At 37.8% G+C, this 27,703-nt stretch overlaps 1 protein-coding gene and 1 long non-coding RNA gene across 2 annotated transcripts in view; one reads left to right on the forward strand and one right to left on the reverse strand.

The window, feature by feature from the left end:
* The window catches only part of CCDC192 (coiled-coil domain containing 192), a 211,634-nt gene extending 189,036 nt beyond the window's left edge, over positions 1 to 22,598 (reverse strand). Inside the window, exons 1-2 of the mRNA XM_019422117.2 lie at positions 22,448 to 22,598; positions 17,531 to 17,582 (exon numbers count right to left, since the gene is read on the reverse strand). Coding sequence (XP_019277662.2) covers positions 17,531 to 17,582; positions 22,448 to 22,509 — 114 coding nt within the window. The 5' untranslated portion in view covers positions 22,510 to 22,598. The remainder of the gene's footprint in view (positions 1 to 17,530; positions 17,583 to 22,447) is intronic.
* Positions 1 to 27,703, forward strand: part of LOC109250929 (uncharacterized) — a 268,707-nt gene that overhangs the window by 73,717 nt on the left and 167,287 nt on the right. The window lies entirely within an intron of this gene.

Here is a 27,703-nt window from a genome sequence, read left to right on the forward strand (position 1 = left end):
AATGCTGTTTTATTCAGAAGGAGAAAAATTAATAGGATTCAGAATATAGTCACCGTGGACCTAGATATTTCTATTTTAAGGAAGATTCCAAGTAGAAATAGCCCCTAGGGAAAGCGGGCTGTTCTAGAATTTATAGCATTTTCCTTAGGCATTTGAGGGAAGCAAAACAGAGCTTACTCCTTTCCAAAGAATGTTTCTGAACCACATTTAGTTTAAAAATATCATACAATTTAATTTTCCTTTGCATTAAGTGTATGATTCAGGAACATTGTCTTCCCTGAGTGAAAAAGAAACTATATGTCCAGTTATTCAATAACAAACACATGAGAATCTTTCACATATTTATTGAGCTCCTTTTATGTAGAACCCAGAGCTCAATCCCAAGGGATAAAGATGAGTTAATCAAATTCCCTCCTGCAGGAGCTCACCATGTGATAGAGGGTGAGAAAAGGAGGAGAGAGAAAGTAGAGTTCAATTTTATGGAATAAGAAAGAAGAAAGGAGAAAAGACATGTATTGAGATCATTTCTGCCATGGATTTTTTATATATTATGTCCTAAAACTTCAGACATTAGAAAAGGTATAAAAGTAAAGTGAAAATTATCTAGATTCTTACAACCCAGAGATTGCTGCATGTTGTGGATTGAAAGTGTCCCCTGCCCAAATTCATAAGTGGAAGTACTCACTTCCAGTGTGATAGTGTTAATAGGTGGGGCCTGTGGGAAGTCAAAGGATTTAGACATAGTCATCAGGGTGAAGTCCTCATGATGGGATTAGTCTCTTTAAAAGAAGAAAGCAGAATACTCTGTCCCTCTTGTACCTTTTCTCTCTCCCTCTCCTCTCCTTCCTTCCCTTCTCTCCCCCTGCCCTCTTCCCTCTCCCCACCCCAACAGTAGGAGAATACAGCCACGAGGCCATGATCTCCAAAGCTAGGATCTAACCATGCTGGCACCTGTCTCTGACTTCTCAGCCTCCACAACAGTGAGATGAATGTTGTTTAAGCCACCCAGCCTGTGGTATTTTGTTATGACAGCCCAAGCAGATGAAGACCACATTTGGCACATTCCTTTCCTTTTTTTTTTTTTTTTTTTTTTGGTCCATTACTTTCTGGACTTGTGTGTGTATACCTGTAATATGCACAATGTGTAAAATATCGATTCACACTATACATGGTTAGACATGGTTAATTTGGAATCTTTTGCAATTAACACTATGTCCTAGGTATAATCTATACTTGAACGATGATAGATGTTATATTCCATATATTTTTTAAGTAAGCTCTACAGCCAACATGTTGCTTGAACTCACGACCCTGTGAACAAGAGACAAGAGTCACATGCTCTATTGACTGAGCCAGCCAGGTGCCCCCATATTCCATAATTTCTAATTTTAAAAAGTCCACGTATTTCAAGGTCACAATAAATTTTACTGTGTGCATATAGTTTTCCCTGCTATTAGAGAACGCTGTACTAAGCATATTTATACATCTTTATGGATTTGTTTTTTATTTTCTTAATATAACTGATAGAAGTGGTACTGGATTTTAAGGAGTATATACTTGATACATATTTCTGATTACATCTCCAAAATTAACACTCCCCCCAAGAGTATATGAGAATCATAGTCTTCTTACAACTTTGCCAATAATGACATCTTCAATACTTTTTTTGAGGTATAATTGACATATGATATTATATTAGTTTCATGTGTACAATAAAGTGATTTGACATTTATATACATTGTCAGCTGGTCAGCACAATAAATCTAGTCACCATCTGTCACCTTACAAAGTTAATACAATGTTATTGACTGTATTCCCCATGCTGTACATTACATCCCATAACTTATCTATTTTGTAACTGGAATCTTGTACTTATTAATCTTCTTCACCCATTTTACCTACCACCCAGCCCTCATCCCCTATGGCAACCACCAATCTGTTCTCTGTATCTACGAGTCTGGGTCCTGTTTTGATTGTTTTTTGGGTCCCATAGATAAGTGAAATCAAATGGTACTTGTCTTTCTCTGCCTGACTTACTTCACTTAGAATAATGGCCTTGAGATCCATCCGCGTTGCCCAAATGGCAAGATTTCATTCTTTTTAATGGCTCAGTAATATTCCATTGGGTATATGTACCACATTTTCTTTATCCATTCATCTGTTGATAGACACTTAGGTTGTTTCCATATCTTGGCTATTACAAATAATGCTGCATTGAACATGGAGGTGGTTTATATCTTTTTGATTTAGTGTTTTCATTTTCTGTGGATAGATACCCAGTAGTGGAATTGTTGGATCATATGGCACCTCTGTTTATAATTTTTTTAAGACCTTCATACTATTTTCTACAGTGGCCGCACCTATTTACGTTCCCATACACAGAGCACAAGAGTTCCCTTTTCTCCACATCCTCTGCAACAGATGTTTTTATCTTTTTTATAATAACTATTCTAACAGGTATTAGATGATACTGCATTGTGGTTTTGATTTGCATTTCCCTGATGATTAATGATCATCATGTGCCTATTGGGCGTTTCTGTTCTTCTTTGGAGTAATATTTATTCACGTTCTCTGTCCATTTATTAATCAGTTATTTTGTAATTGAGTCTTATGAGTTCTTTACATATTTTGGATATTAAAACCTTATCAGATACACACTTCACAAATATCTTTTCCTCCTCAGTAGGTTGCCTTTTTATTTTGTCTTCTTGTGCAGAAGATTTCTAGTTTGATGTAATCCCGTTTATTTATTTTTTGCTTTTATTTCCTTTGCCTTTGGAGTCAGATCCCCAAAAAATCACTAAGAATGATAGCAAGGAGCTTACCCGCTTTATTTCTCCTAGAAGTTTTAAGGTTTTAGGTCTTAGATTTAAATCTTTAATCTACCTTGAGTTGATTTTTGTATTTTGTGTAAGATAAGAGCACAGTTTCATTCTTTTGCATATAGCTGTCCACTTTTCCCAATACCATATATTGAAGAGACTGTCTTTTCCCCATTTTATATTCTGGCTTCTTTGTTATAAATAAACTGACCATATTTATATGGATTATTTCAGGGCTTGCTATTCTGTTCCATTCATCTCTGTGTCTGTTTTTATGCCATTACCATACTGTTTTGATTACTGTATTTTTGTGGAACAGTGTAAAATCAGGGAGCATGATACCTCCAGCTTTGTTCTGCTTTCTTAATATGGTTTTGGCCTTTTGGGGTCTTTTGTGGTTCCATACAAATTTTAGAATTTTTTGTTCTAGTTCTGTGAAAAAAGTCATTGTAATTTTGATTGCATTGAATCTATAGATTGCTTTGAGTAGTAGGAACATTTTAACAATATTAATTCTTCCAATCCGTGAGCATGAAATATGTCCATTTTTTTGTGTCATATTCAATTTCTTTCATCAGTGTCTTACAGCTTTTAGTGTAAAAATCTTTCACTTCTTCGGTTAAATTTATCCCTAGCTATTTTACTCTTTTTGATATGATTGTAAATCAGATTGTTTTCTTGATTTCTCTGTCTGATAGTTCATTATTAGTATGTAGAAATGCAGCATATTTCTATGTATTAACTTTGTATCCTGCAACTTTACTAAATTCATTTACTGGTTCTAACAGTTTTTTGGTTGACTCTTTGGGTGTATCATGTCATCCACAAATAGTTTTACTTAGTCCTTTTCAATCTGCATAGCTTTTATTTCTTTTTTGTGCCTAATTATTGTGGCTAAGACTTTCAATATTCTGTGAGTAACTTTGGGAATGTGGCCATCCTTGTCTTGTTCCTAATCTTAAAGGAAAAGCTTTCAGCTTTTTACTGTTGAGTATGATGTGAGCTATGGTTTGTCATAAATGACCTTTATTATGTTAAGGTACATTCTCCATATCCACTTCATAGAGAATTTTTATCATAAATGAATGTTGAATTTTGTCAAATGCTTTTTCTGCATCTATTGAGATGATCATATGATTTTTATCTTTCATTTTGTTATCTTTTATTCAAATTGGTTTGTGGATTGGAACCATTCTTGCATCCCTAGCTAGAATAAATCTCACTTGATTATGATGTATGATACTTTTAATGTATTGCTGAATTTGTTTTGCTAAAATTTTGCTAAGGATTTTTGTATCTATGTTTATCAGGGATAGTGGCCTATTTGTGTGTGTGTGTGTGTGTGTGTGTGTGTGTGTGTGTGTGTGTGTGTAATCTCTGGTTTGGGTATTGGGGTGATCCTGGCCTGCTAAAAGGAGTTTGGAGGCTCTCCCGCCTCTTCAATTTTTTGGAGAGTTTGAGAACAGATAGGTATTAAATCTTTGAATGATCAGTAGAACTCACTAGTGATGCCCTCTGGTCCTGGACTTTTGTTTTGGGGAGGTTTTTGATTATGGATTCACTCTCCTTACTAGTAATTGGCCTCTTCACATTTTCTATTTCTTTATGATTCAGTCTCGAAAGATTGTAACTTTCTAGGAATTTATCCATTTGTTCTAGGTTGTCTAATTTGTTGGCATTTAATTGTTCATAGTAGTCTCTTTATGTTCTTTGTATTTCTGTGATATCAGTTGTAACTTCTCCTTTATCTCTTATTTTATGTATTTGAGCCATCTCTCAATTCTTCTTGGTGAGTCTAGGTAGATTGTCATTTTTGTTTGTCTTTTCAAAGAACTAGCTCTTAGTTTAATTAGTCTTTTCTATTATCATTTTAGTATCCATTTCATTTATTTCCATTCTGATCTTTACTATTTTCTTCCTTCTACTAACTTTGGAGTTTGTTTCTTCTTCTTTTCCTAGTTGTTTTAGGTATAAAATTAAATTGTTAATTTGAGATTTCTTTTGTTTCTTGAGGTAGGCCTGTATTGTATTGCTATGCACTTCCCTCTTAGAACTGCTTTTGCTTTATCCCACAGATTTTGGTGTTAATTTGTCTCTAGGTAGTTTTTTTATTTATCCTTTGATTCTTTTCTATGACCTGGTAGTTGTTCAGTAACATGTTGTTTAATACCCGTGTATTTGTAGTTATTCCAGTTTTCTTATAATTGATTTCTAGGTTCATGCCATTGTGGTATGAAAAAAAAATTATTGATATGATTTCAGTCCTTTTGAATTTATTGAGAATTATTTTATGGCCTAAAATGTGATCTATCCTGAAAACGTTCCTTGTACACTTGAGAAAAATGTGTATCCTGTTACTTTTGGATGGACTGTTTTATACATTTATATATTAAGTCCATCTGGTCTAATGTACCATTTAAGGCTGATGTTTATTGTTGATTTTCTGTCTGGATGGTCCATCCATTGATGTAAGTGGGGTGTTAAAACCCCCTACTATTATTGTGTTGCTGGAAATTTTTCCTTTTAGATCTGTTAATATTTGCTTTATATTTTTTGGTGTTTCTATGTTGGGTGTATATATATTCATAAATGGTATATGTTCTTACTGAATTGACCCATTTATCATTATGTAGTGCCTGTCTTTGTCTTTTATTACAGTCTTTTAAAAAGTCTCCTTAGTCTGATATGAGTATAGCTACACCAGATTTCCTTCTGTTTTTATTAACACAACATATATTTTTTCATCCCTTCATTTTCAGTTTCTCTGTGTCTAAAGTGAATCTCTTGTAGGCAGTACACAGATGTGTCTTGTTATTTGCCCATTCAACCCCTCTATGTCTTTTGATTAGAGAATTTAGTCCATTTACATTTAAAGTAATTATTGATAGATATGTACTTACTGCCATTTTGTCAGTTGTTTTCTGGCTGTTTTTGTAGTTCCTCTGTGTTCCTTTCTTCTTTCTCTCTCTCTTCCCTTCTGGTTTGATAGCATTTTTAGTGTTATTTTAGATTCTGTTTTCATTTTCTTTCGTGGATTTACAAATAAGTTTTTGCTTTTTGGTTACTGTGAGTGTTGCATATGTCATCCTATGTATCTAACAGTGTATTTTAAATTAGTAGCAATTTAATTTTAAGCACATCCCAAAACTTTATATTATTGCTTCCTCCACATTTTATGTTTTTGATGTCACTTTTCACAGCTTTTTCTTTTATGTAATGCTTAACTAATTATAATTTTCGTTAATTTTACTACTTTTGTTTTAATCTTCTTAGCAGCTTTATAAGTGGTTAGTCTACTACCTTGACACTATATTACCTTTTCTAGTGAGATTTTTCACTTTTGTATGTTTTCTTGTTTTTAATTAATGCCTTTTCTTTTTAGCTTACAGTAGACCCTTGAATACTTCTTGCAAGGCCAGTTTAATAATGATGAACTCCTTTACCTTTTGCCTGTTGGAAAAAACTATTTCTTCTTCAGATATGAATAATAGCTTTGCTGGGTAGAATATTTTTGGTGAGGAGTTTTTGTTTGTTTGTTTGTTTGTTTGTTTTCCCATCACTTTGATGTCATAAGCCATTTCCTTCTGGCTTGCAAAGTTTCTGCTGAGAAAATTGCTGATAGCCTTATAGGGTTTTCCTTTTCTCTTGACGCTTTTTCAGATTCTGTCTTCATCTTTAACTGTTGGCATTTTTATTTTAATGTGTTTTGGTGTGGCTCTCTTTGGGTTCATTTCATCTGAAACTCTCTGGAATTCCTGTACCTGGATGTCTGTTTCCTTCCTTAGCCTAAGGAAGTTTTTATCTATCATTTATTTCTTCAAATAAGTTTTCTGTCCCTTTCTCTCTTCTCCTTCTGGGACCTCTATAATGGAATGCTATTCTTCATGTTGTTGTGAAGTTCCCTTAAATTATTTTAATTTTTTAAAATTCTTTTGTCTTTTTGGTGCTTTGTTTAGGTGAGGTCCACTACCCTCTCTTATAGCTTACTAATCCATTCTTCTCCTTTATCCAGTCTCCTATCAAATTCCTCTAGTGTATTTTCCCATTCAATTATTGTGTTCTTCAGGTCTGTGACTTCTATTTGGTACTCTATGTTTTCTATTTCTTTGTTGAAGCTCTCACTGCATTCATCCATTCTTTACCTGAGTTCAGTGAGCATATTTATGACCATTACTTTGAATTCCTTATCAGGTGGATTACTTCTCATTAAGGTCTTTTTCTTTTGTTTGGAACACATTTCCCTGTTTCTTCATTTTGTTTGACCCTTTTGTTTCTTTTTTTTAATGTTTATTTATTTATTTATTTTGAGAGATAGAGCGAGCAGGGGAGGGGCAGAGATAGAAGATGAGAGAGAATCCCAAGCAGGCTCTGCACTGTTGGCATGGAGCCCAACATCAGGCTCGAACCCCATGAGATCATGATCCTGAGCTGAAACCAAGATTCTGATGCTTAACTAACTGAGCCACCCAATCACTCCTACTCTTTGTGTTTATTTCTATGTATGATGCAAAACAGCTACATGTCTCAGCCTTAAAGGGGTGACCTTGTGAAGGTGATGATCCTTCTCCTTCAACCTTGTCGAGCTCTTGGTTGTCTCTTGAACTTTTTGATTCTCTTAACTGCCTGATTTATTCTTGACATACCCCCAGTGTTAGGTGTGTATGAAGACCTGTCAGTGATCCAAGGGGAGGAATCTTATTTAGCACCTAGTTTCGGGTTGATTGGAAGTCAGACCCTTCAGCAGCAGGTTTTAAAGTATGCGACTATATACAGTCCTGTGGGACTGCAATTGTAAACTCTGCTGGCTTCCAGACCAGGAGGTCTAAAGGTGTCCCCCTGGACAAGAGTTGCAAAACTCAGGCCTCCAGACAAGCATTTAAGTCCCTTTCTGAGGTCTTATCAAGCTGTAGTGAGGCCAAGGGGATACCCAAGGATGGTGTCCCTTTGCTTAAATTCCCTGGATATACCTCCTTAGCTCTAGATGAGAAACTTGAAGCCTATTCTTCAGGCTGAAGCTCCAGAGTAAGAAAATAGGCATTTTTCAGGGACGACTGGGGCTGTCTTTCAACCTGCTGTTTGTACAGTGCCCTGAGGATGGTGTCTGACCAGCACTGTCTTTCTGATTGTTACAGTCCCTTGGAGCTCTGGGGCATCAGTCTTCATGTGCCCCAGGTGATCAAGAGGTGTCCCCTGTCTGAACTGCACATACTGTCTGGCTTTAGCATGGCTGCTCGAAAGTGTAGTAGACAGGGCTTCAGAAAGGCAATGGGAAAATGTCTTAACTGCATGCATTTATGGGCTTCAGCAATACAGCAAGAGAGTGCCTTGTCTGTGAGAGTGTGCTAGCTTTAGGCTGGGAATAAGAGAACGGTACAACTGTTTGTGCTTACTACTCCAGCTAGAGGTCAGGGAGCCTGCAACCAACTGTGCTTTCCGGCCTCAGCAAATGTCCCAACTGCTCACCCTTGCCTATACCACTGGGCATAGGAGAATGCACCTGCACTAGCGGGGCATGTGGTACGTGCAACAATGGTGTCCCCAGTGCCTCCATTGCTGAGGGACGTTCCAGCCATCCCCTACCCCTCCAGCCAGTGCCCCTAGGTCAGCAAGTGAATCTGTCTCAGATAGAGGCTAGGTACTTTTCAAGCTATATTTTCATTGGGTCTTGGGGTGAGTGAGACCACATGTGAGCTCTCCAAAAGCAGAACCTCAGTTTCCCATGGCGCTTTGGGACTCTTGGACATCTGCCCTGTTGGTTTTCCAAGCCACATCTACTGGGAGCTCATCTTTCCAGTGCAGATCCCAGGGGCTGGGGTGCCCAATGTGGGACACCAATACCTTGCTCTTCTAGGAGATGTTCCTGTCTGGTGAGATTCTTCCCTATTGTGTTTGTGGCTAGGGGTGCGGGGCTTAGTAGACTGTTTCTGCCTCTCCTACCCACATCATGTGGTCCTTTGATGCTTTGTTATAGAAAGCAGTTCATCTAGTTTTCACATCTTTTCAGAGGGAAATGATCCATATGTAGCTATAGATTGGGTGTCTTTGGGAGGGCCTGAATTCAGGATATTCCTATGCCTCCATCTTGGACCCCTTCCTCCTAAATACTCTTTGTATCTGTCACACTTAGAGATAAAATGTGATATCTAAGTTTTAAAATTTTTACTTTGTTTGTCTTCTATTATTTGGACATATTATTTGACATTTGTAAGTTTGGACAGCTTATTAGATATCTGTATGTCTTAAGACTTTTGTAAATTTTGATATGTGTCCTTTGTCCAATTTCTTTTTAAAGGCTAATTTTTTCCTCATTGATTTATATGTGACCTTAATATTTTAAGGGTATTGTAATAGATGTGACAAATATTTTCTATTACTTACTCTGAATATTTATAAATGCCTCATAAATGGATTGAAATAGTGGTAAGTGGTAAGTTTTCTTACAAGGTAAAGAATTTTCAGAGTCTAAATTAGCTTCTCATTTTTGCATATTATGCATAAATTTGTCCAAGGAGAGAATCAACTTTTTGAAGAAACGAACTCTAATCAAAACTTGGAGAAATATTTGATTTCTCCAAGCCTCATTAAGTACAGATAACACATCACATTGGTTCACATTATTAGACATATTTTCAAAGAACCAATTGACTCTGATACTTGATCTAACACAAACAGCTCTGCTATTGACATGACGCCCTGGGGCTATTATTCCCAGCCGCAAATGTCAGTTATCAAAACAAATTAAACCAATGTTATCTAATCTGCCTGACGAGATTGAGGGCAGCCAGAGGCCAAGCTTAATCCCCAAGATCCTGAATCCTTTGTGCTTCTTCCTCCTGGATCCCTCTCCCTGTCTCAAGGAGACTTACTTCTTTGGGAAAGGCTAGATTGAGTAGCTGTCCTAGCCCTTTGGGAAGATATTCTCTCTTGGGGAAAATCTGAAGTTTTGAAAAGCATTTTTCTTCAGACTGCAGCAACTGAAGTGTGTTCTCAAAGTCAGACTCATTGATTAGATGGTCCCAAAATACACTTCCCCTTGCCTGTCTTCCTTTGATCTAAACATTCAGGTTTTGGAAGTTGAGCAAATTTTACGTGAAACTTGAGTTTATATAGAATATTAATGCAGAGTAAACCTGGAAGCAAATTAAGTATATGTACTGAATTTGTATCTATTTAAATATATATACATTTAACTTCTGCCCCCTTTTGGTATTTCACAACTTCCTTCTTGCCACACATGCAAACTTCTCAACATTTCCACCCTCACAGAAAATAAAATGTGTCAGCACTACACAGCACAAATTGGCGTGCTTTTCCCAAATAATGCCTGTTGTTTGAAAGTTTTTGCCATTTAAAGGAGCCAAGTGGAGGGAAAAAAAAAATGTCATGGGCATTTGATGAAACAAATTTGCAGACATTCAAATGCTTTAGTTTATAGAGGCCCTTTGCGCCACTGATGCCTCTTGGGGAAATTCTGAAAAACATCCTATCTGTAAACAATCTGTTTCAGTGCCACATGTTTTCTGAATTTCTTTGCCTGCTGACATTTATAAAAACCAAAGGAGCACATTTACATGTGAAAACAGGACCTTTTGTTTCTTATACATTTACTCTATCATAGAAATTAAAATGAAATAGGTCATCCTGCCCAATTGCTTGTGAAGGATCATTTTCTAAAGAACACTTCCTAGTTCTTTGGCCAACCTCATTTTGAACTGCTAACATCTTTTTTGTGGCCTCTGTTCTCAAGTTAAATAGAGCTTATTATTAAAGTAAGAAATTCTAGAACTAATGTTTTCTTTTGCATCTATCTCTAGCATTTCTTTTTATTTTCCTTAGGTTTAATTCTTTATTTTATTTTTTTATTTTTTAATGTTTATTCATTTTTGAGAGACAGAGACAGAGTGCGAGTTGGGGAGGGGCAGAGAGAGGGAGACACAGAATCCGAAGCAGGCTCCAGGCTCTGAGCTGTCAGCACAGAGCCCGATGTGGGGCTCGAACCCACAAACCGTGAGATCATGACCTGAGTCGAAGTCGGATGCTTAACTCACTGAGCCACCCAGGCTCCCATATTCTTTTTTCTTTCATATCTGGTTTTATAGTGCTCTAATTTTTGTCCATCAAAAAACATTTTTGAAACTTCTTCTAGGCTCATGATGTGATTTTACTTCCTCAGCTTTTGAAGCTGTTTTAAGCCTTGTGTCTTCTTTGACTTAATGGCATAGGAGTGGAAGTAGTGCATCTAAACTCCAATTTACCCCTCCTTCCATTGCTGCCCCCCCAGACCGAAGAAATGCATTCTGAGGGAAGATTCCATCCAGAGGGTCTCTTAATAACTATGACAAATAGAGTGTTGTGAAGAAGTAAATTCTTCACCTAAACAAAATAATAAGCCATTTGCCCACTGCAACTGATAACATGCATAAATTTTAATGATCATCAAATAAAATGAAGTTTTGATCTTTCTTGATAATAACCAAAGGAAAAAATACCTTTTTCACCAGTTATAGGTCTATGATGGTTACCATCATTCTATGCATTGCTAGACCCAAAATCTCTGTTGAAGTTGCTTCTGTGATAGAATTTAGGCTATAGATTTAGGTTAGATGAACTAGAGTTGATTGTCCAGGGACAGAGTGGGGATGGGAGCAGGAGAGCATGATATGGATCGGCCCCTCATTTATTGCAAGATGTCAACATGAAAGAAGCTATACGAGAGGTTGAACAATGGCTAAACACTCCAACTAACATCTCACATCCCAGCATCTGGGAGATAGCATCACTCTTGCAGAGTCATGTTAGATACCATCTAGATAACTAGCAGATATTGCTAGAAGTAAACATTCAATTTCTTAACTATTTGTGTCCTTTTGTGGGAAAAAGCCAATTTTGTAGATGGACTAAATAGACAACATCGTACTTTATTAAATGCAAACTTTTGCTTCCTTAAAGTCTGCAAACATACATTCATTAAATCTTTTATATGAAGAAAGACTTCTCTGAAGGGGTATCAGAGTCACAGTGACAGTTTCTCTTCACATCTTTTGCTGTGCCCTTAGTGACAGCACAGTAGCTGTTTTGCATTTCTTATGAGTTTCCATTTGCAAAACCTTATTTGTTCCCTTAGACCTATTTTGACTTTTTAGGTTAGGGTCCCTGGGGAGCAGCTTACTGGAGGTGGCTCTTGGGAGCAACACCTCTAAAGGAAAAGAGATGCAGAATGCAACAGCAGCCTCAGAAATTCTATGGGGGCTGTGGATGGGCTCTGGCCTTTCAGAATTGTCCTCTGTCTAAAGAAGGGGACTTGGTCCTGAGGCCCTGACACAACCATTCATTGGATAATGTTGATCCCATGAAGATGGAAGGCCTTAGAGCCTTGGAGCTCCTTTAGCTGAGGGAGATTCCTTGAGAGAGACTCAAGCTTTGAGTCATCATCAAGGCATGATGAACTCAAAATAAAGCCTAGATCTAAATGTAAAACCTAAAACTTTAAGACTGTAGGAAGAAAACAGGAGAAAATATTTGTGACCTCGGGCAAAGAATTTTTAGATAGCAAACGCATGAGCCAAGAGAATACCAAGTGATAAATTAGACTTCGTAAAAATTAATAACTCCTGCCCTTCTAAAGACACGTAAGATTAAGAGTAACCACAGGCTGGAGAAAATAGTTTCAAAACATATATCTGAAAAATTTCTTATCTCTAGAATATATCAAGAGTTCTAATCCAATAATAAGAAACAAAAGAACTTAAACACAAACTAAAGATTTCAGTAGATCCTTCACCAAACAAGACATAAAGATGGCAAATAAGTACATGAAAAGGTACTCGACACCATTAGCTATTAAGGAAATGCAAATTAAAACCACACTGAGATACTACTACTACATTAGAAAGGCTAAGACTTAAAAGACTGACCCTACCAAGGTTGGAGAGAATGTGGGTCAACTAAAACTCTCACACACTGCTGGTGGAAATGTAAAATGATGCTATCACTTTGGAAAAACTGTTTGACAGTTTTTAAGAAAGTTAAATTATCATATGATTCAATCACTTCACTCTTAGGTATTCACCCAAGAGAAAAGAAAGCATAGGTCCACACAAAGACTTGTTCATGAATGTTTAAAGCAGCTTTATTTGTAAGAGTCAAACACTGGAAATAACCTAAATGTCAGTCAACAGGTAGAGGGATAGACAAACTGATGGGTTCAATACAGTGGGGTCCTATTCAATAAAAATGAATTATTGATACAGACTACAACATGGATGAATTTCAAAATAATTTTGCTAAGTAAAAGAAGCCAGTAAAAGGGGGTACATACTGTATGATATGTTAATATATCACTCATGCTTTAAATCAACATTTCAAGTGATTTAAAGGAAATCTTCCTATTTATTCTTATCATGAGACCAATATAGAACTGCATTAATATATCACATACTCCATTTACATAAAGCTCAAGGAAATGCAAAATTATAGACAGTGGCATAAGGCATATCAGTGCTTCCTTGAGAATGGTATATAGGCAGGTGTGGAGAAGTGGGTGGGAGGGATTAGAGAGGAGCCTGAGAAACTCCTGAGGGTGATGGGTAGTTTCATTTTCTTGACTGGTTTGTATGTGTATGTCAAATTCAACTTGTACATTTCAAATTTGTCAAGTGCGTTTCAGTAAAAGACAAGAAAGAAAGAAAGAAAGAAAGAAAGAAAGAAAGAAAGAAAGAAAAGCAAGCAAAGGAAGAGAGAAGGAAAAAAGAGAGGAAGAGAAAGAAGAGGAAAGAAAGAAATCCAAAACAAAAATTTTGACACATCATTTCTCACCTATTAAAGTAGGAAAAATAAATACCTAAATACTCCATTTTCTAGAACATCCACAAATCTTTATATTTAAATATACATAGAGATGCAGTTCTATATTGATCTTATTCTCAGAATAAATAGGAAGATTTCCTTTAAATAACTTGAAATGTTCATTGCAAACACACGTGATATATTAACAAATAATTTGAAAGTTTTCTCCGCAATGGGAAGGATTTTCTGAAAGCCATTTTAGAATATAAAAATTTAGAAATATCATAATGAGACCAAATACATGCTTCCTGCGAACATAATACTATATCATACCAAGTACTAAAAGAAAAACAGAATTTATACAGTTTGGCACAATTTAAGGCATTGCTTGCCTTTCCCCATTTATCAGATGCAAAATATTTCAGCTCCTTTAAGTTAGTTTTGGAAAGCTGACGTTCTTTGTAGTGTGCTATGAATTTGACCTCACCAATTAAAAATAAAAAAGTGCTTTCATAGTTTCGGCACCTAGAATAATGATTCTTTAATGAAGTCATCGCTAAATTACTACTTGAAAGCCAAATGGTTTCTGAGGTTTTCTAATAAGCTTAGTTTTGCACAATGAGTGAAATACTTCATACATATTCTAGCATTAATGAATTCATACCCACACCCTCACTTGTGGATGTGCCCCTCCACATAACCACTGACATCATATGTTTTACATAATTCATTTCTGTGTGTCACAGTGGGTCAGGAATAGTTCAGAGGGAGAAATTCGGAGCCAGGCATCTGGCTCAGGTCAAGCCTCCTTTCAATATAATTTCTATTTCCTAAACAGTTTCAAATGAGGTTATTTATATGCACTAGCTGTTCTCTGCCAGAAGATCTTAAAATGCAGCAAAGGCAACAGTTTAAATAACATTCTAATCCTCCAACGGGCCCAAAAGAATAAGGTGCAGATAAACAGGGACAGCCTCGCACCTGAGATGGGGATCTAAAGAAAATAACACTGTATTATCCCATAATGTTCCCTCTATCTGGTGAACACAGATTCATTGGTCATTCAACATCTGAAAACTTTCTCAACCTCCCCAAATCTCAATTTCTTAATTTCTCAAGTGTTAATAATAAGAAGAAAGGTATCAATATGATAGTGATGATTCTGAAAACCATGACCATCTGGTGCTGTAGGAATCGGAGGGATAGCATCTGTCCATCACCTAATACCATGCCTGGGGCTCAGTCCATTTGTTCAGTCCAATGGACTCAGACAGTAATGACTGAGTGCTATTTTGGCAGCAGAGACTCTATCCTGGGGACACAGAGATGAATAAACAAAGGCCAGTTGATACTCTAAGGATGCAGTTTACCAGAAGAGTTCAAAAATTAAAGGCGCAGAGAACAGTGTAGTAAAGGCGAATAGGGAACCACCATTTTCAGATAGGTAGCACAGGTTTCATTGCGTTTGGGTGGTCAAGATATCTTCACAGAATTAAACAGGTTTCATCCTTCAATTTCCTTCTCTTCTGTTACAGCAAACTGCAACTATTTTAAAAGAGGCTTCTGATGGGGTACCCGGCTAGCTCAGTCGGTTAAGCCTCCAGCTTCAGCTCAGGCCATGATCTCACAGTTTGTGAGTTCAAGCCCCGCATCTGGCTCTGTGCTGACAGCTCAGAGCCTGGTTCAGCCTGCTTCTGATTCTGTGTCTCCCTCTCTCTCTGCCCCTCCCCCACTCGTGCTCTGTCTGTCTGTCTCTCTCTCTCAAAAATAAACATCAAAATAAATTTTAAAGAGGCATCTGAGATCTACTTGCAGTTTGGTTCCTCATGATACATAGCAGAGTCAGTTCTGCTGAGTGACCGTCCAAGAGTTCCAAGATTCGAAAGGGATTGTCTGATGAGGAGACAGCACTAACTGCGGATATCTTATGGCCTTGAGGTCCCTAATTCTAACCTCCTTCAGCTGAATGTATTCTTTTAGAAATGTAAAAACACAGCAGAACACAGCAGAACCAACTACTTTCAACCCTGGGGATCCCAACTGTATTAAATGTAAATTGAAAGAAGTAGATTCTGAACTCCAGGAAGCTAATTGGGAGCCCTGAACAGAAATCCTAAATGTGGTAATTGGCACCTTGTCCTTTTCAGTGTCATATGCAGCCAACTAGAGGGTTACCTCTAGGGTGCTAATTGATTAGCCTTGTTAGAGGGAAAGGCAGTAAACAGAGATTGGTGAGCTGAAGTCTCTCCAAAACTGCAATTTAACTGCTAACCCAAGGGTTCCAAGCAGAGAAAAAAATGTTTTTATACGGTGCCAGTGAGGGATACTTTCTCTGTGGGCAACAGAATTATGAATAGTTCCAATATATACATTTAAAAAACTTCATTATTAGGCTTTTTTTTTTTTTTTTGCTAGCTGAAAACACACAATATAAGATTAAATAACAACTACACTCAGAAAGAAGATTTTTAATAAAGTTCATATTCTACCACTCTAGATTGGTCTCCCTTGACTTCTATTTCTTTAACAAAACCCCTCCTGCTGAAAATAATTATGGATTTGAGAGACAAGTTCAGTCTGTCGGGAATCAGGTTAAATGAACGTGACTTAGAAAAGAGATGTTAAAAATAATATAAAAACGGAGGGACAAAACAGAAGAGACTCATAACTATGGAGAACAAACTGAGGGTTGCTGGAGGGGTTGTGGGAGGAGGGATGGCATGGGCTAAATGGATAAGGGGCATTAAGGAATCTACTCCTGAAATCGTTGTTTCACTATATGCTAACTAATTTGGATGTACATTTTAAAAAATAAAAAATAAAATAAAATAAAAGAGATGTTAATGTTTTGGAACAAAAATAACTGCAGGAGTGAGATTCTGGATATACAGTTCATTAGATCATTTGTTCTTAGCTGGGGATGCTGAGATGGGATGGGAGTGGTAGAGGAGAACTGTTGAATCCAGAAAGAAATAGAGAAACCAAAGAGTGAGGTCCCTAGCCCATAGGGGAGCCCATTTGAATGCTGTTATTACCGAATAACTATATTTCCATTTACTTGTGTGACTTCACCCACCATTTTCATATCCCAAACGTCTTATTTGAGGTAGACTATTAAAGTTCATCATCCTCATTTCATGGATTAAAAATAAGATCCTGAGACTTTAAATGACTTGGTTCTTGTCTGGGTTTCAGAATTGTTCTAGAAACATCTATGGTAGAGTCTAGGGGATCCCCTTACTAAAACTGAATCAGGAGTACACAGCTTATTTTTCCTTTAGGGGAAATCCTCAAATTAACATAAAAGTGGAGGACTAGTGTAATGAACTCCCATGTCCCCATCACCCAACCTCAACATTTCTCAACAGCCTGTACTTTGGCTACCCGAGGCTTGGGCAGGTACTAACTGAGGCTCAGGTAAAAAGGACCTGACTATCCCAGGGTGTAACAGAGCTCATAGAAGAGACAAGACCTCAAGGGTCAGAGCTAGGTCTGTCATTTGCTGATTTGTAAGGGTGTGAATTAGAAATATCTGGAAAAGACTGTGATTTAACCCTTAGCCTAAATAAACCAAATAATGTGATTTACCCAATCTGTACCTTGTTTGAATGCCAGAATTTCCTCCTGTATAAGCGAATACTCTGAGGTAACCACGATGTTCATGATATTGGGGGGCCACACCATTGCTCACCTAACTTCCCTACTGCCCAGTAATATCACTTAGCTGGCACTCTACCCACTTTGCCTCATTCTACAAGATAAAGAACACTCCATGTTTTGTTTTTAAGATCTTTACTAATGAAATGTGAAAACAAAACTATGTCAGGAAAATCTCAACATTCATTAGGGAAGTTAAAGTTTCGTTAACTGTAATGCTTAAAACAAAGAAACAAGAAAGAATTTCTGCAAACTTCATTTCTTACCAGTGTCCTGTGTCTTTGTTGTGTATTTGACTCTGAACTTGCAGATGTGGTGCTGAAATAAAATAAGAGTTTAGAATTCCAAAATTTTATTTCAGAAGTGCACACAGTTGTACACACACATATACACCCCACATCAAATAGATCCCTACACTGTGACATTGAAGATAATTGTTCTAAAGTATTTCCTCCAAATGTCAATTTCTGAACATTTCTAAAGGAAATCAAAACTATGGAATGTAAACTTCACTCAAAGAAGATAAAATAGCCTTTAAAGGTTCTCTTGAGAATAAGCAGTCTGAACAGTACAGTCTGTTCTGAAAACCTGCAAAATCTCTTCTTTCAACTAAAAAAAGAAAAAGAAAAAGTGGAAGAAAGCATACCGTCCTGTGGAAACAGCAGACTTGGGGAATTCTTTGTCTCCTACACTGTTCCTCAATCAATCTCTCTTTCTGGGATCATTTCCAGTAGTTTGCAAACATGCTGTTATTTATTGCATCTTGAGGTCTCTTAACCCTTTTGTTTCTGCTTGATTACTCTGACCCCCTTTATAACGAAGCTATATCCTCATTGTCTCTAATTCCTTCCCTCCTTGCAGCTCCATTCACATTCTCCTAAGTACCACCCACATAAATTGCACTTAGTTCATCAGCGATCTCCACATCGCTGTTACTGCTATGATCATTTGTCACATTTCACATTACATGACAGCTTTTGACATGATTCATCACTTCCTCCTTGACATGCTCTTTTCACTTGGCTTCCTAAGGTCCCAAGTTTTCTTCCTGTCCCACTTGCTGCTACTTCTCAGTTTGCTTCAGTGGTTCTTTGTCTCTCTCTGAGCTCTCACTTTTGGCATGTTCCCAGGCTTCCTCTCTCCTCTACCCATATCTGCTCCATTGTTGATGTCACCCATCCTCATGGCTTTAAGTTCATCAATATGCCGATCACTGCCAAGGACACATTTCCACACTTCTCCCTCGAATTCGAGATTCATTCGTGTAATTGCTTTCTTGACATCTCCACTGGATGCCTAATAGATATCTCAAGTTTCAACATTTTCAAACCTACCTCCTAATTCTTACCCCCAATCCTCTGCTCACACTCTTCCCCATCTTAGTTGATGATGACAATATCCTTCCACTTGCTCAGGCTGACACCTTGACTCTCTTTCTGTGTCAGATCCCATAAGCAATTTTAACAGGACACTCTTGGCTCTACAATCAAACTATATCCAGTATCCGACTAACTCTTACCATCTTCTCTTAACACCCTAGTTCAAGCCTCAAGCTACTATCAGCTCTTGCCTGGATTATTGCATGAACCTCCAAGATGGTACTGTCTACATGCTATTTTCAGTACACCTACAATAACGAATATCATTTCACTCCTCTGCTCAAAGTATGGGATCTCATTTCATTCAGAATAAAAGCCAAAACCTGTACAATGGTGTATGAGGCCCTACAGGTCTCACCAAACCACCCTTCCCATGTACTGTAGGACTTCCTACTCCCTCCTTCCCCTTCCCATACAAGTCCACCTTTGCCTCTCTGAATTCATCTGATACTCTCCTCAGTCAGTCATGCTGGCTTCCTTGCTGTTCCTCAACCTTCTCATCTAGGCTCCCATTTCAAGTCCTTCTGCCAGGAACACGTACTCCATACTTGCCTGCTTGGCTCTTTTCCACTCCCTTCTTGTCTTTGTGCAAATATGCTTTCTCGCTGAGGCCTCCCATATGTGCCTCCTTTAAAACTGACCTCCACCTTCTCTCCATCCTCATCACCTTGTTTAATTTTTCTTTGCTGTACTCACCACCTTCTACCATCCTGTGGAACTTGTTTGTTTATTATATTTATTGTGCTTCCTCCCACTTGAAAGTACAAAGTTCTTGAAGATAGAGAATTTTTTTCTAGTTTGTTACCCTGTCTTTAGCATCTTGAACAAGACTAGAATGGTCCATAAATATTTATTTATGAATGAATGAATCCATGGATGATTTAGTAAATATCTAGTCTTAATAAGTCTTGTTCTTCTGCTGTCAACCAATAAGCCTTACTTTAAAATCCTAGGGTACTTTTATTATTTTCTGTCCTACTCTCTCCCTCGCGAATGTGTTATTTTTTTCCATGTTATTGTGCAGGTCTCTCACTTTTCAAAACCATATAAAACCATTTAAAATGTTCGTGAAGTAATCAGTGACAATTGAGCAAAGTTAATTAGATTCCCACTCAGTGGAAGGACACACTGGGGTTTTGAGAGATGTAATTGCTCTTCTCACATCATATCTAATCAGCAAAAACCAGTATTTTGGTGCTTTGTACTTGACAGTATCTCTTTATCATGAAATGGAAAACAAAGTTTTGCCATCATATTGCCGGGCAAACCAACAAATGGTTTTGAAGGACCTTAATAAACTGCCCCCTCTTACCATCTAATTTTATCATCTATCAGTGGATCTTGCAAAAATGCCACTTTCATCAAACTGTACTGCTCAATACTTCCAGAATATATGTTTATCCTTTTCGTTAGTTGTTTCCTCAGACAAGAAATGCTCTTACTCTCTTCTCTGTTTGTGAAAATCTTACCTGTTCTTCATTCCATGACTCAAATTCTGGCTCTTCCTGACGCTTCTTTGATCCTACCAATCAAAACTGTTTCTTGCCCCTGTGTCCACAAGCAGTATTTGGATATCTGTCTCTTCAAACCCTGATGCCATTTAATCATGTAAATAATTATTTGTCTACCTATGTTTTTGTACATCTCAGTGACATCTCCTAGAGGACAAGGAATATCCTTGTTTATTTTCATTCACCCAATGATATACCAAGCAAGAAATTAATAGTTGGTCATGGAATGAAGCCAAAAAAATAACAAAAACAAAAACAAAAACAAACAAACAAACAAACAAACAAAACATTGTGGGTGCAGTACCCTTAAGTGCATCTTCAGATGTACAACAAATGTTCAAGTGAAACCACCTTCTTTTAATAATGCCTGAAGCAAAACTACTGATTTAAAAGTGAAGGAGCTTTGGCTGCCTGACAATAATATTTAAAGGTCATGAGTCATGGCCTCAGAGTAACCATAGCTACTCGGCATACACAGCACAAGTCATGTTTATAACATAATTCAGGAGAAAAAAAGCTTTAGAAAGCCTATTAGCCTTGAGAGAAAACAAATTAGAATTAACAAATGTATTTATGAAGCTTGTTTTTATTGCACTGGTTTTGTTTTACTTCAGGGTTCATGGAAAAACTGAGAAAATTCTTTAAATTTCTATCAGCAGGGAGTATTAATATGACATTTCGGCTTTACAGTAATTTTTTTTCTTAGTAATTGATAAGAAGTTAAGTATTTCCTTCCTTTAAGTGAAATATCTATCTGTTGTCCAAACTTTGTACACTGTTTGTTTGTTTGTGTTGGAGTAGTAATCAGTTACCACTTAGTCCGTGTGATGAACAGATGTTGATAAAACTGGTTTGGAAACAGCTATTGAGCAGCCGAATCTTATGGGGAAGAATTTCCTGGGAAAATGCCTTTTTTTAGTCCCTGGGTTAATTGCATCCAAGGCCTAACCTTCTTTTCTCAGACAAGCAGAGAAGCAAATTCCCATTTGATGTCTATAAACTATAGACAGGATTTCCCCCAAGGGCCTGAGAAGAAGAGGGAAGAGAGAAGTAGGGCAGACGACCAGGCACATGTGACCATTTTGCTCCTGCTTAGAAGTGAAGAAGCTGGACTGAACCCATCTAAGGGTTAACCAAGGTAGCATGTCCTCAGCTGTGTCCTACATCAAAGCCCTGCTCTCTACTTGCACAGAACACTCAGTTCCATATACCAGGAGAACAAAAACACCAATGATAATTTGCAGTGAGAGCAAAGTCCTGCTTTTCACTTGGTTTCCCTGCTGGTTGTACACTTGGCTGTTCATTTCAAAGTTGTTAATCACAGGGCATTTTCTCTTCAGTCGGTAACATTATGTTCACCTCTCCTATTGTCAGCACATTGACATATTGTCTCTTTAGGTGCTGTGTTCAGGGAAATTAAAAGAACATAGGTGTTTGATAAATTTCATTTTCTTTAGCAGACAAAAGACTCCCTCCTCCCAAAGATTGTTCATCTTTTGAAGGTCACAGAACTTCTGCACCTAGAAAAAACATTTCACATGAAGTTTGGGGGGATTTGTGAATATCCCACAGCATCTGTGGTCCATAGACCCAAGGTTAAAAACAAATAAAAACAAGACCCACACCTTTCATGCAATAAAAATACATTTTAAAGCCTAAGCAGTACTACAGTTACATGTGTACATATCACAGGACACCATGCTCCACAGTCCACCTCTTTCTTCAGAGGAGGTGTGGTCATCTCCTATGCTAGGCTTAAAAGAAAATGCTAATTGACAAGGTATTTCTATATCTGAAGGGAAAATGAGTAATGTCCCAACATGCAGATTTTCCAGTGATTAACTGTAGATCAGTTATAAAGGTAAATTTTACTTCCATATGTGTTGCCAGAGTTGGTTTGGGTTTTTATTTGAGGAGCATTGGAATGACCTAGCTTCTTTTGTGGATATCTCCTGGCAAGGGAGCAGTGAAGGTGACATTTCATTACAGCGGTTCTCAGCCTTTCCCTTCAATGCCAATAAAATGGTTGGGGTGCGTATGTGATTCTGAGAAGAGCAAGTAAGGGACATTTTATTCATTCAACAAATATTTATTGAACAACTATTGTGTGTCAGACCCTGCCCTATGAAAGCACCATTCAAAGAAAGGGGTCATTTCCCTGGAACAGGTGAAAAGACTGTTTGATATTTTTCCCCAGGCTTTAAAGAAAGGTTTCCTTTGAAGCACTGGGTAAGGTCCACTCTATCTAGAAATTTCCAAGAATTCTTTGGGACAGAAGGAGCTGGGAACTCACCTGCTTCTCCCTGGGGTTTCATACCCTGGGGCCACAGATTTCTTGCTGTAACATTCTCCCATCTCGTCAGGGTCACTGGGATACCCTGTTCATGGGACAGACATCAACTATCTCCATGCCTTAGTTACAGAATCCCTGTTACTGCTCTACTGTTTCCTGTTGCTAGGCAACCACAATGGCTGCGGGAAGAACAGTTAACTTCCCAAAGGAAAAAAAAAAAAAAAAAAAAAAAAAAAACTCAATTACAAAGCCACAGTAACCCCTCACAACATTTCACAAATCAGATCCAGGCATGAGTATTCCTGAGGAATCACCACATATTCATCATTTCTGGAAAACACATTCAAAGTGGGCCAGAAGCAGTGGTTTTGTGCTCAAGCCGTGGCCTGTTTGCATCTAGAACCAGTGCTAACGGTCACACTGCTTGTCTAAGAGGGGTGCATACACAGAAACGGATTGGTTTACAGGCTAGCAGTAGTTTTGGCACAGACTACCCCCAGCTTGTGATGATATTCTTTACCTGGGACCCATAGACCCCAGACAGAAGATCCCACCTGGCCACGTCCTAACTAAGGCTTCTTTCCTGATGCAGGATTGCAGAGGTGGTAATGGCATTCTGCTCACTGTCATAGCTCATCTGCACCACTGCTCCTTCTTTCCTTTGCTTATCTAAAGGCAAGAGCCATTTTCTCCCAGGCAGTTGTTACATCTCTCCCTGGATGTATTTGTGGACCCTGGTTAGCGCGTATTCTTACTTACTCCTCTTACTGCTCTGGCAGGAAGTACATGTAGGACTTCGGCAGTCTAATGATCCGAATCACTTCGGGGTTTGGATCCCTTATGTCCTAGGCTTACCCAAACCTCATCACACAGCCCATCTCAAAATAACAGACTGCAGTTTTTCCAATCACAGAATTTGTTTCTAGAGATAGAGCAAATTAGATCAAATGACTGCAATAGTAGTGAAGATAGTTGGACTTACTAGCTAAAAAGTGTAACTATGAGCAAAATTATAAACTATGGAGCTATGGGTGCTCTGGGTGGAAAAATCACCACTAACTAGGTAGGGTGTGGAAATACAAAGATTGGGTATTGGCTTTGTATCCAGTGTATAAGCCTATGTGGAATATAGAAAATCTTACCTTTCTCTTTACACCTTGGGGTTTTTATTTACAGAGGACTTGCTTGAGTTGTTTCTGTCATCCCTTCCAACTCTAATATCCTGTTATGTTCCCTTAGCCTATCATATTAAAAAAAAAAAAAAACCCACAAGGTGGATTATATTTAAGTGCACTTTAGAGGAATGTGCAGATGTTCAACACGTAGTTGGTTCATACCAGTTTATGAAAAGAAGGTCATCTCAGTAATGGCTGGTGAAAGGCAGTGTAAGCACTAATTATTTATAATGGTTATTAATCTTATCTTACATCTCACTGATCAAAAAGAGAGGTGGGGAGATATGGCTGGTACAAAAACAGTCTTTCGAAAAGTCCTTGAAAAACAAAGTGACTTTTCCACTGTTAATCCTCCGTAAATGAATATTATCAGAGAAGGATTTCGGAAGGAGGTGGTGAAGAACTTAGCAGGTTTATTGAAGACATATCGGTCTGCAGAATTCTTGTGAACAAGCTAAGTATCAACAACAACAAAATGATCCTGGTTTTTATGATTAAGTTAAGGAAAAGTCCCTATGCATGAAAGTCCTTGAAATGGTCTCATTTTTAAAAGCTGGACTGAATTTTAAGAAAAACTATGATTTGCCCTCTAGTTTCAAGGAAAAAAAGGAGTGTTTTAACAAAACTTCTAGAAATATATATAAATCATTCGTGCTCCCACCAGCAACAATATTTTAAACTAAAAAAAACTAGAAGCTCCTCAGGGCTCTTATAGACTACTACAGACCTTTTTAAAAGTCACTTTGTGATCCGTCAAAAATGCATCTTTCCCTAGAATCAGAAATCATATATACTCATACAACAAGAAGGCATCTTAATGCTTATACATACTTTATGTGCTCTTGCGCTACCGCTTATCAGGAAGCCTTCTACAGCTTTGATGCGTAAGTGCCAGTAAGACCAGAGAGGAGGGCAGAAGAGGAAACAGCAATGAGGAAAGAGCTCGAACAGATAGTGATACAGAAGTGGTGTAGCTGTAGAGTGGAAAGAAAGCCACCATGGAGGTCTTTACAGTCCCTGCTGGGGATATAGCCCTTTGGCCTTCATCAGTCCACTCACTTTTAACTGTTTATTCACTTGTTTGCCACATATTTTTTTTGAAAACCCATTGTCTGCTAGAAATGGTGCTAGGCATAAATGAAACTGATACTGTCCATGTTCTCATGGAGCTGATCATTCTATCAAGGTTATGGTTCTAGTAGGCATGAATGTCCTATTGGGAAAAGAGTAGAGGAAGCAGATCTTAGATTTCCAAAGGGTTCTTCTGACTGAACAGATCCCAGGCATCCAAATGAATAAACAAAGGAAAGCAAACAGAAATACCTCATAGTTATTCCTCTTCCAGTGATACAATCCTGTGGAGATAAATGACCGCTTTCACAGAGCTGACCCAGGGAGGTTCACTAAGCTTTCACCTTGGATGTTGGACTCAAGGTGACTGTGCCGATGTCTGAGAGTCTGGGTGTGTCTTTGTTAGGAGAAGACAAGGGGAGAGGGAGAAGATGAGACAGAAACCAAAGGAACATCACAGAAACAAGTACACATCAATCCATGAACCAGAACAACCAAAGCATCTTTCTACTGATTGCAAAGGCTTTCCTTTGTTTCTCTCAAGAATTATCCAGCTCTCTTGTCATTGTTTTTTGTGACCTCTTCACTGTTTGCTGATTGCTTGACACAGTGGGTCTAATTATCTCTAGGCGTCCAACCTGTTTTAATGGAGGGGAAATTTTATCTGTGTGAGCGGAAAGACTCACCTACCAATTGGTCCTAAAGTCTTTCCTCAGGAAACACAAGAATAAGTTTGAAAGCTGTTCAATGGTGAGTAGGAGTGTAAACTTTTCATTTATGGCTTTTTTTTATGGCAGGAAGTAAACATTCCTTTTTCTTCCTTACAGTTCGGTACTGCAGTAAGCATTTGTCATTTGGGGATCCCAAATAGTGTCAGGTTTCCCTGTGGGATTGCCTTTCTCCTCTCACATTCAGTTGTAAAAAGACAGTAAATTCAGGCAATCAGCCCCCAACATAGAACCCAAGACAAGGCAGGCCCTGTCCAGGCAAAGGGTCTGCAATCGGCTCTTTGGCAACTTGATCCTGAGACTTTGAATCTCAAACAGGTGATACCAGAATGAAAGAAACCACTGAATTTCTAGTTATCCATTTACTTATTTATCCCACAAAGATGTCCTGAGAGTATGCTCTGTGACAGGCATTTTTCTAGATGCTGGTGATACAGTACTAAGAAAGACAAAGTTGCTGTTCTTCTTAGTTTCGTATTTCAGTTGGTGAAGGTAACCAAACAAATGAAGAAGATATTTTCAGATTGGGACAAGCAGTGTAGAGAAGATGAAACAAGAAAATATGACCAAGAGCAGGAAGTAATGTAAGAATGAGATAGAAAGGAGGAAAAGGAACCAGCCTAGGGACACTTGCAGGGTAGAGTGTTCTAGCCAATGGTTTAGTCCCATCATCATAGAAATTTACTAAGTAGTAACATTAAAAAATAAGAAAACCTCTCTTGATCTAATATCTTTCTGTGCTTCCCTTCATAGAAAAATTCATCAAAAACAGTCATTTATTTTTCTATCCCTCTCTAATGTCCTCCAACCAAAGGTTCATAGACTCCGCTGAAATGACTTTCATTCAGGTCACCACCCACCTCCATCTTGTCACCTCCCTTAAATAGCTACATTCTGACTTGGATTGTCCTTAGTATGAGTCCTGATTCCTAGTGTCTGGAATGGCCCTTTATTGCTACCCATTCCTAACCCTAACTGCAGCCTCGGCTGATTTCATGAGCCCTAGTAAAACACCAATTAATTCCCTTTCTCTTTTCTTAGCCAGAATTGGCTTCTATTGCTTCCAACCAATAAAAACCTAATCTTTGCATTTACATTTTTCTTTTCTTTTCTTTTTTTTTTTTGGATTTTTACCTAGGAAACCCAATTGTTTAACTTACAGCACAATCCTCATTTATTCTTTTGCTTACATTCATTGCTTTCCTTACAATCCTTCATGTTTTTCTCATGCTTTGCTTTTCTAGGCTCTGTAGAATCAATGACCTTTGTGTCTGTATTAAAATTTCTTAGAGATTTGTTAGCACTAAAAGTAAATATAATGTATCCAAACATTATATTTTCTTTAGTTAACAATTTTCTTATACTTCCCATAAAAATTTAGTCACGAGTCAGTAAAAACAAACAAGGTGACAGTAGGGAAACCTAAGAAGGCTTGTATCAGAAAAGCCATCTTCATCAGGATTTTCTCCTGGCTCACAGTCAAATGGATAGCCATGTTTTGGTGGATATTGTACTCTGAAGGATACTTTCAGTTATACGTACCGGAAGAGGGAACTCATAGGAGTTTGCACACTCATGTGACTAGAAAGTCCAGAGGTTAAATGTTCTTCAAGATCAATCAGTGATGTTATCAGCACACAGTATGTTTCCATCTCGCGAGTCTTTTATTAACTGCCTTGGCCTCTTCTGAGGGCTTGTTTTCTTCATGGGCAGAGAACGGCTTCCAGTAGTGACTGGGACTTGAGGTGACTTTGTGTCCACTGCTGAGGTGACAAAAGTCCAATGTTTTGTTCTCACTGAGAAATTTGAAATAGCTGGATCACTATGGCTGGAGAAATGTTTGGGGTTTTTGTTTGTTTTCCCCAGGTACCACTGGGAAAATATTGATTAGCTTAAATACAAACTCTATGTTCTCCCCCAAACCAAGCACTGTCGCGGTGGAAAAAAGATCTCTTAGAACCCATCCTTAGAACTGGGAGTAGGATCAGTGCCTTTCAGATTCCATGAGTACTACATAGTAGGGAAGTGTGGTAGATTTTTGAGGGCCTCTAACACTACTCAATGCAGGTGTACCTTTGCCTATAATTGGTATATAATTCACATATGTATTTCTTATTTTATGATGGATTAATAATAATCACATCTTACTAATATAGGGTATTTCCATATAAGTGCTTTTTTACATATTGTTTTTCATATGATCTAGACTAGGAAAATATTCAGCAAGATTGATTTACTATTATAACACTTAAGATCATTATTTCTGTATAGTTTTACTATTT

Source organism: Panthera pardus, unplaced genomic scaffold (assembly GCF_024362965.1).
Source record: "Panthera pardus isolate Hobbes unplaced genomic scaffold, ASM2436296v1 HiC_scaffold_2, whole genome shotgun sequence".
Classification (NCBI taxonomy): domain Eukaryota; kingdom Metazoa; phylum Chordata; class Mammalia; order Carnivora; family Felidae; genus Panthera; species Panthera pardus.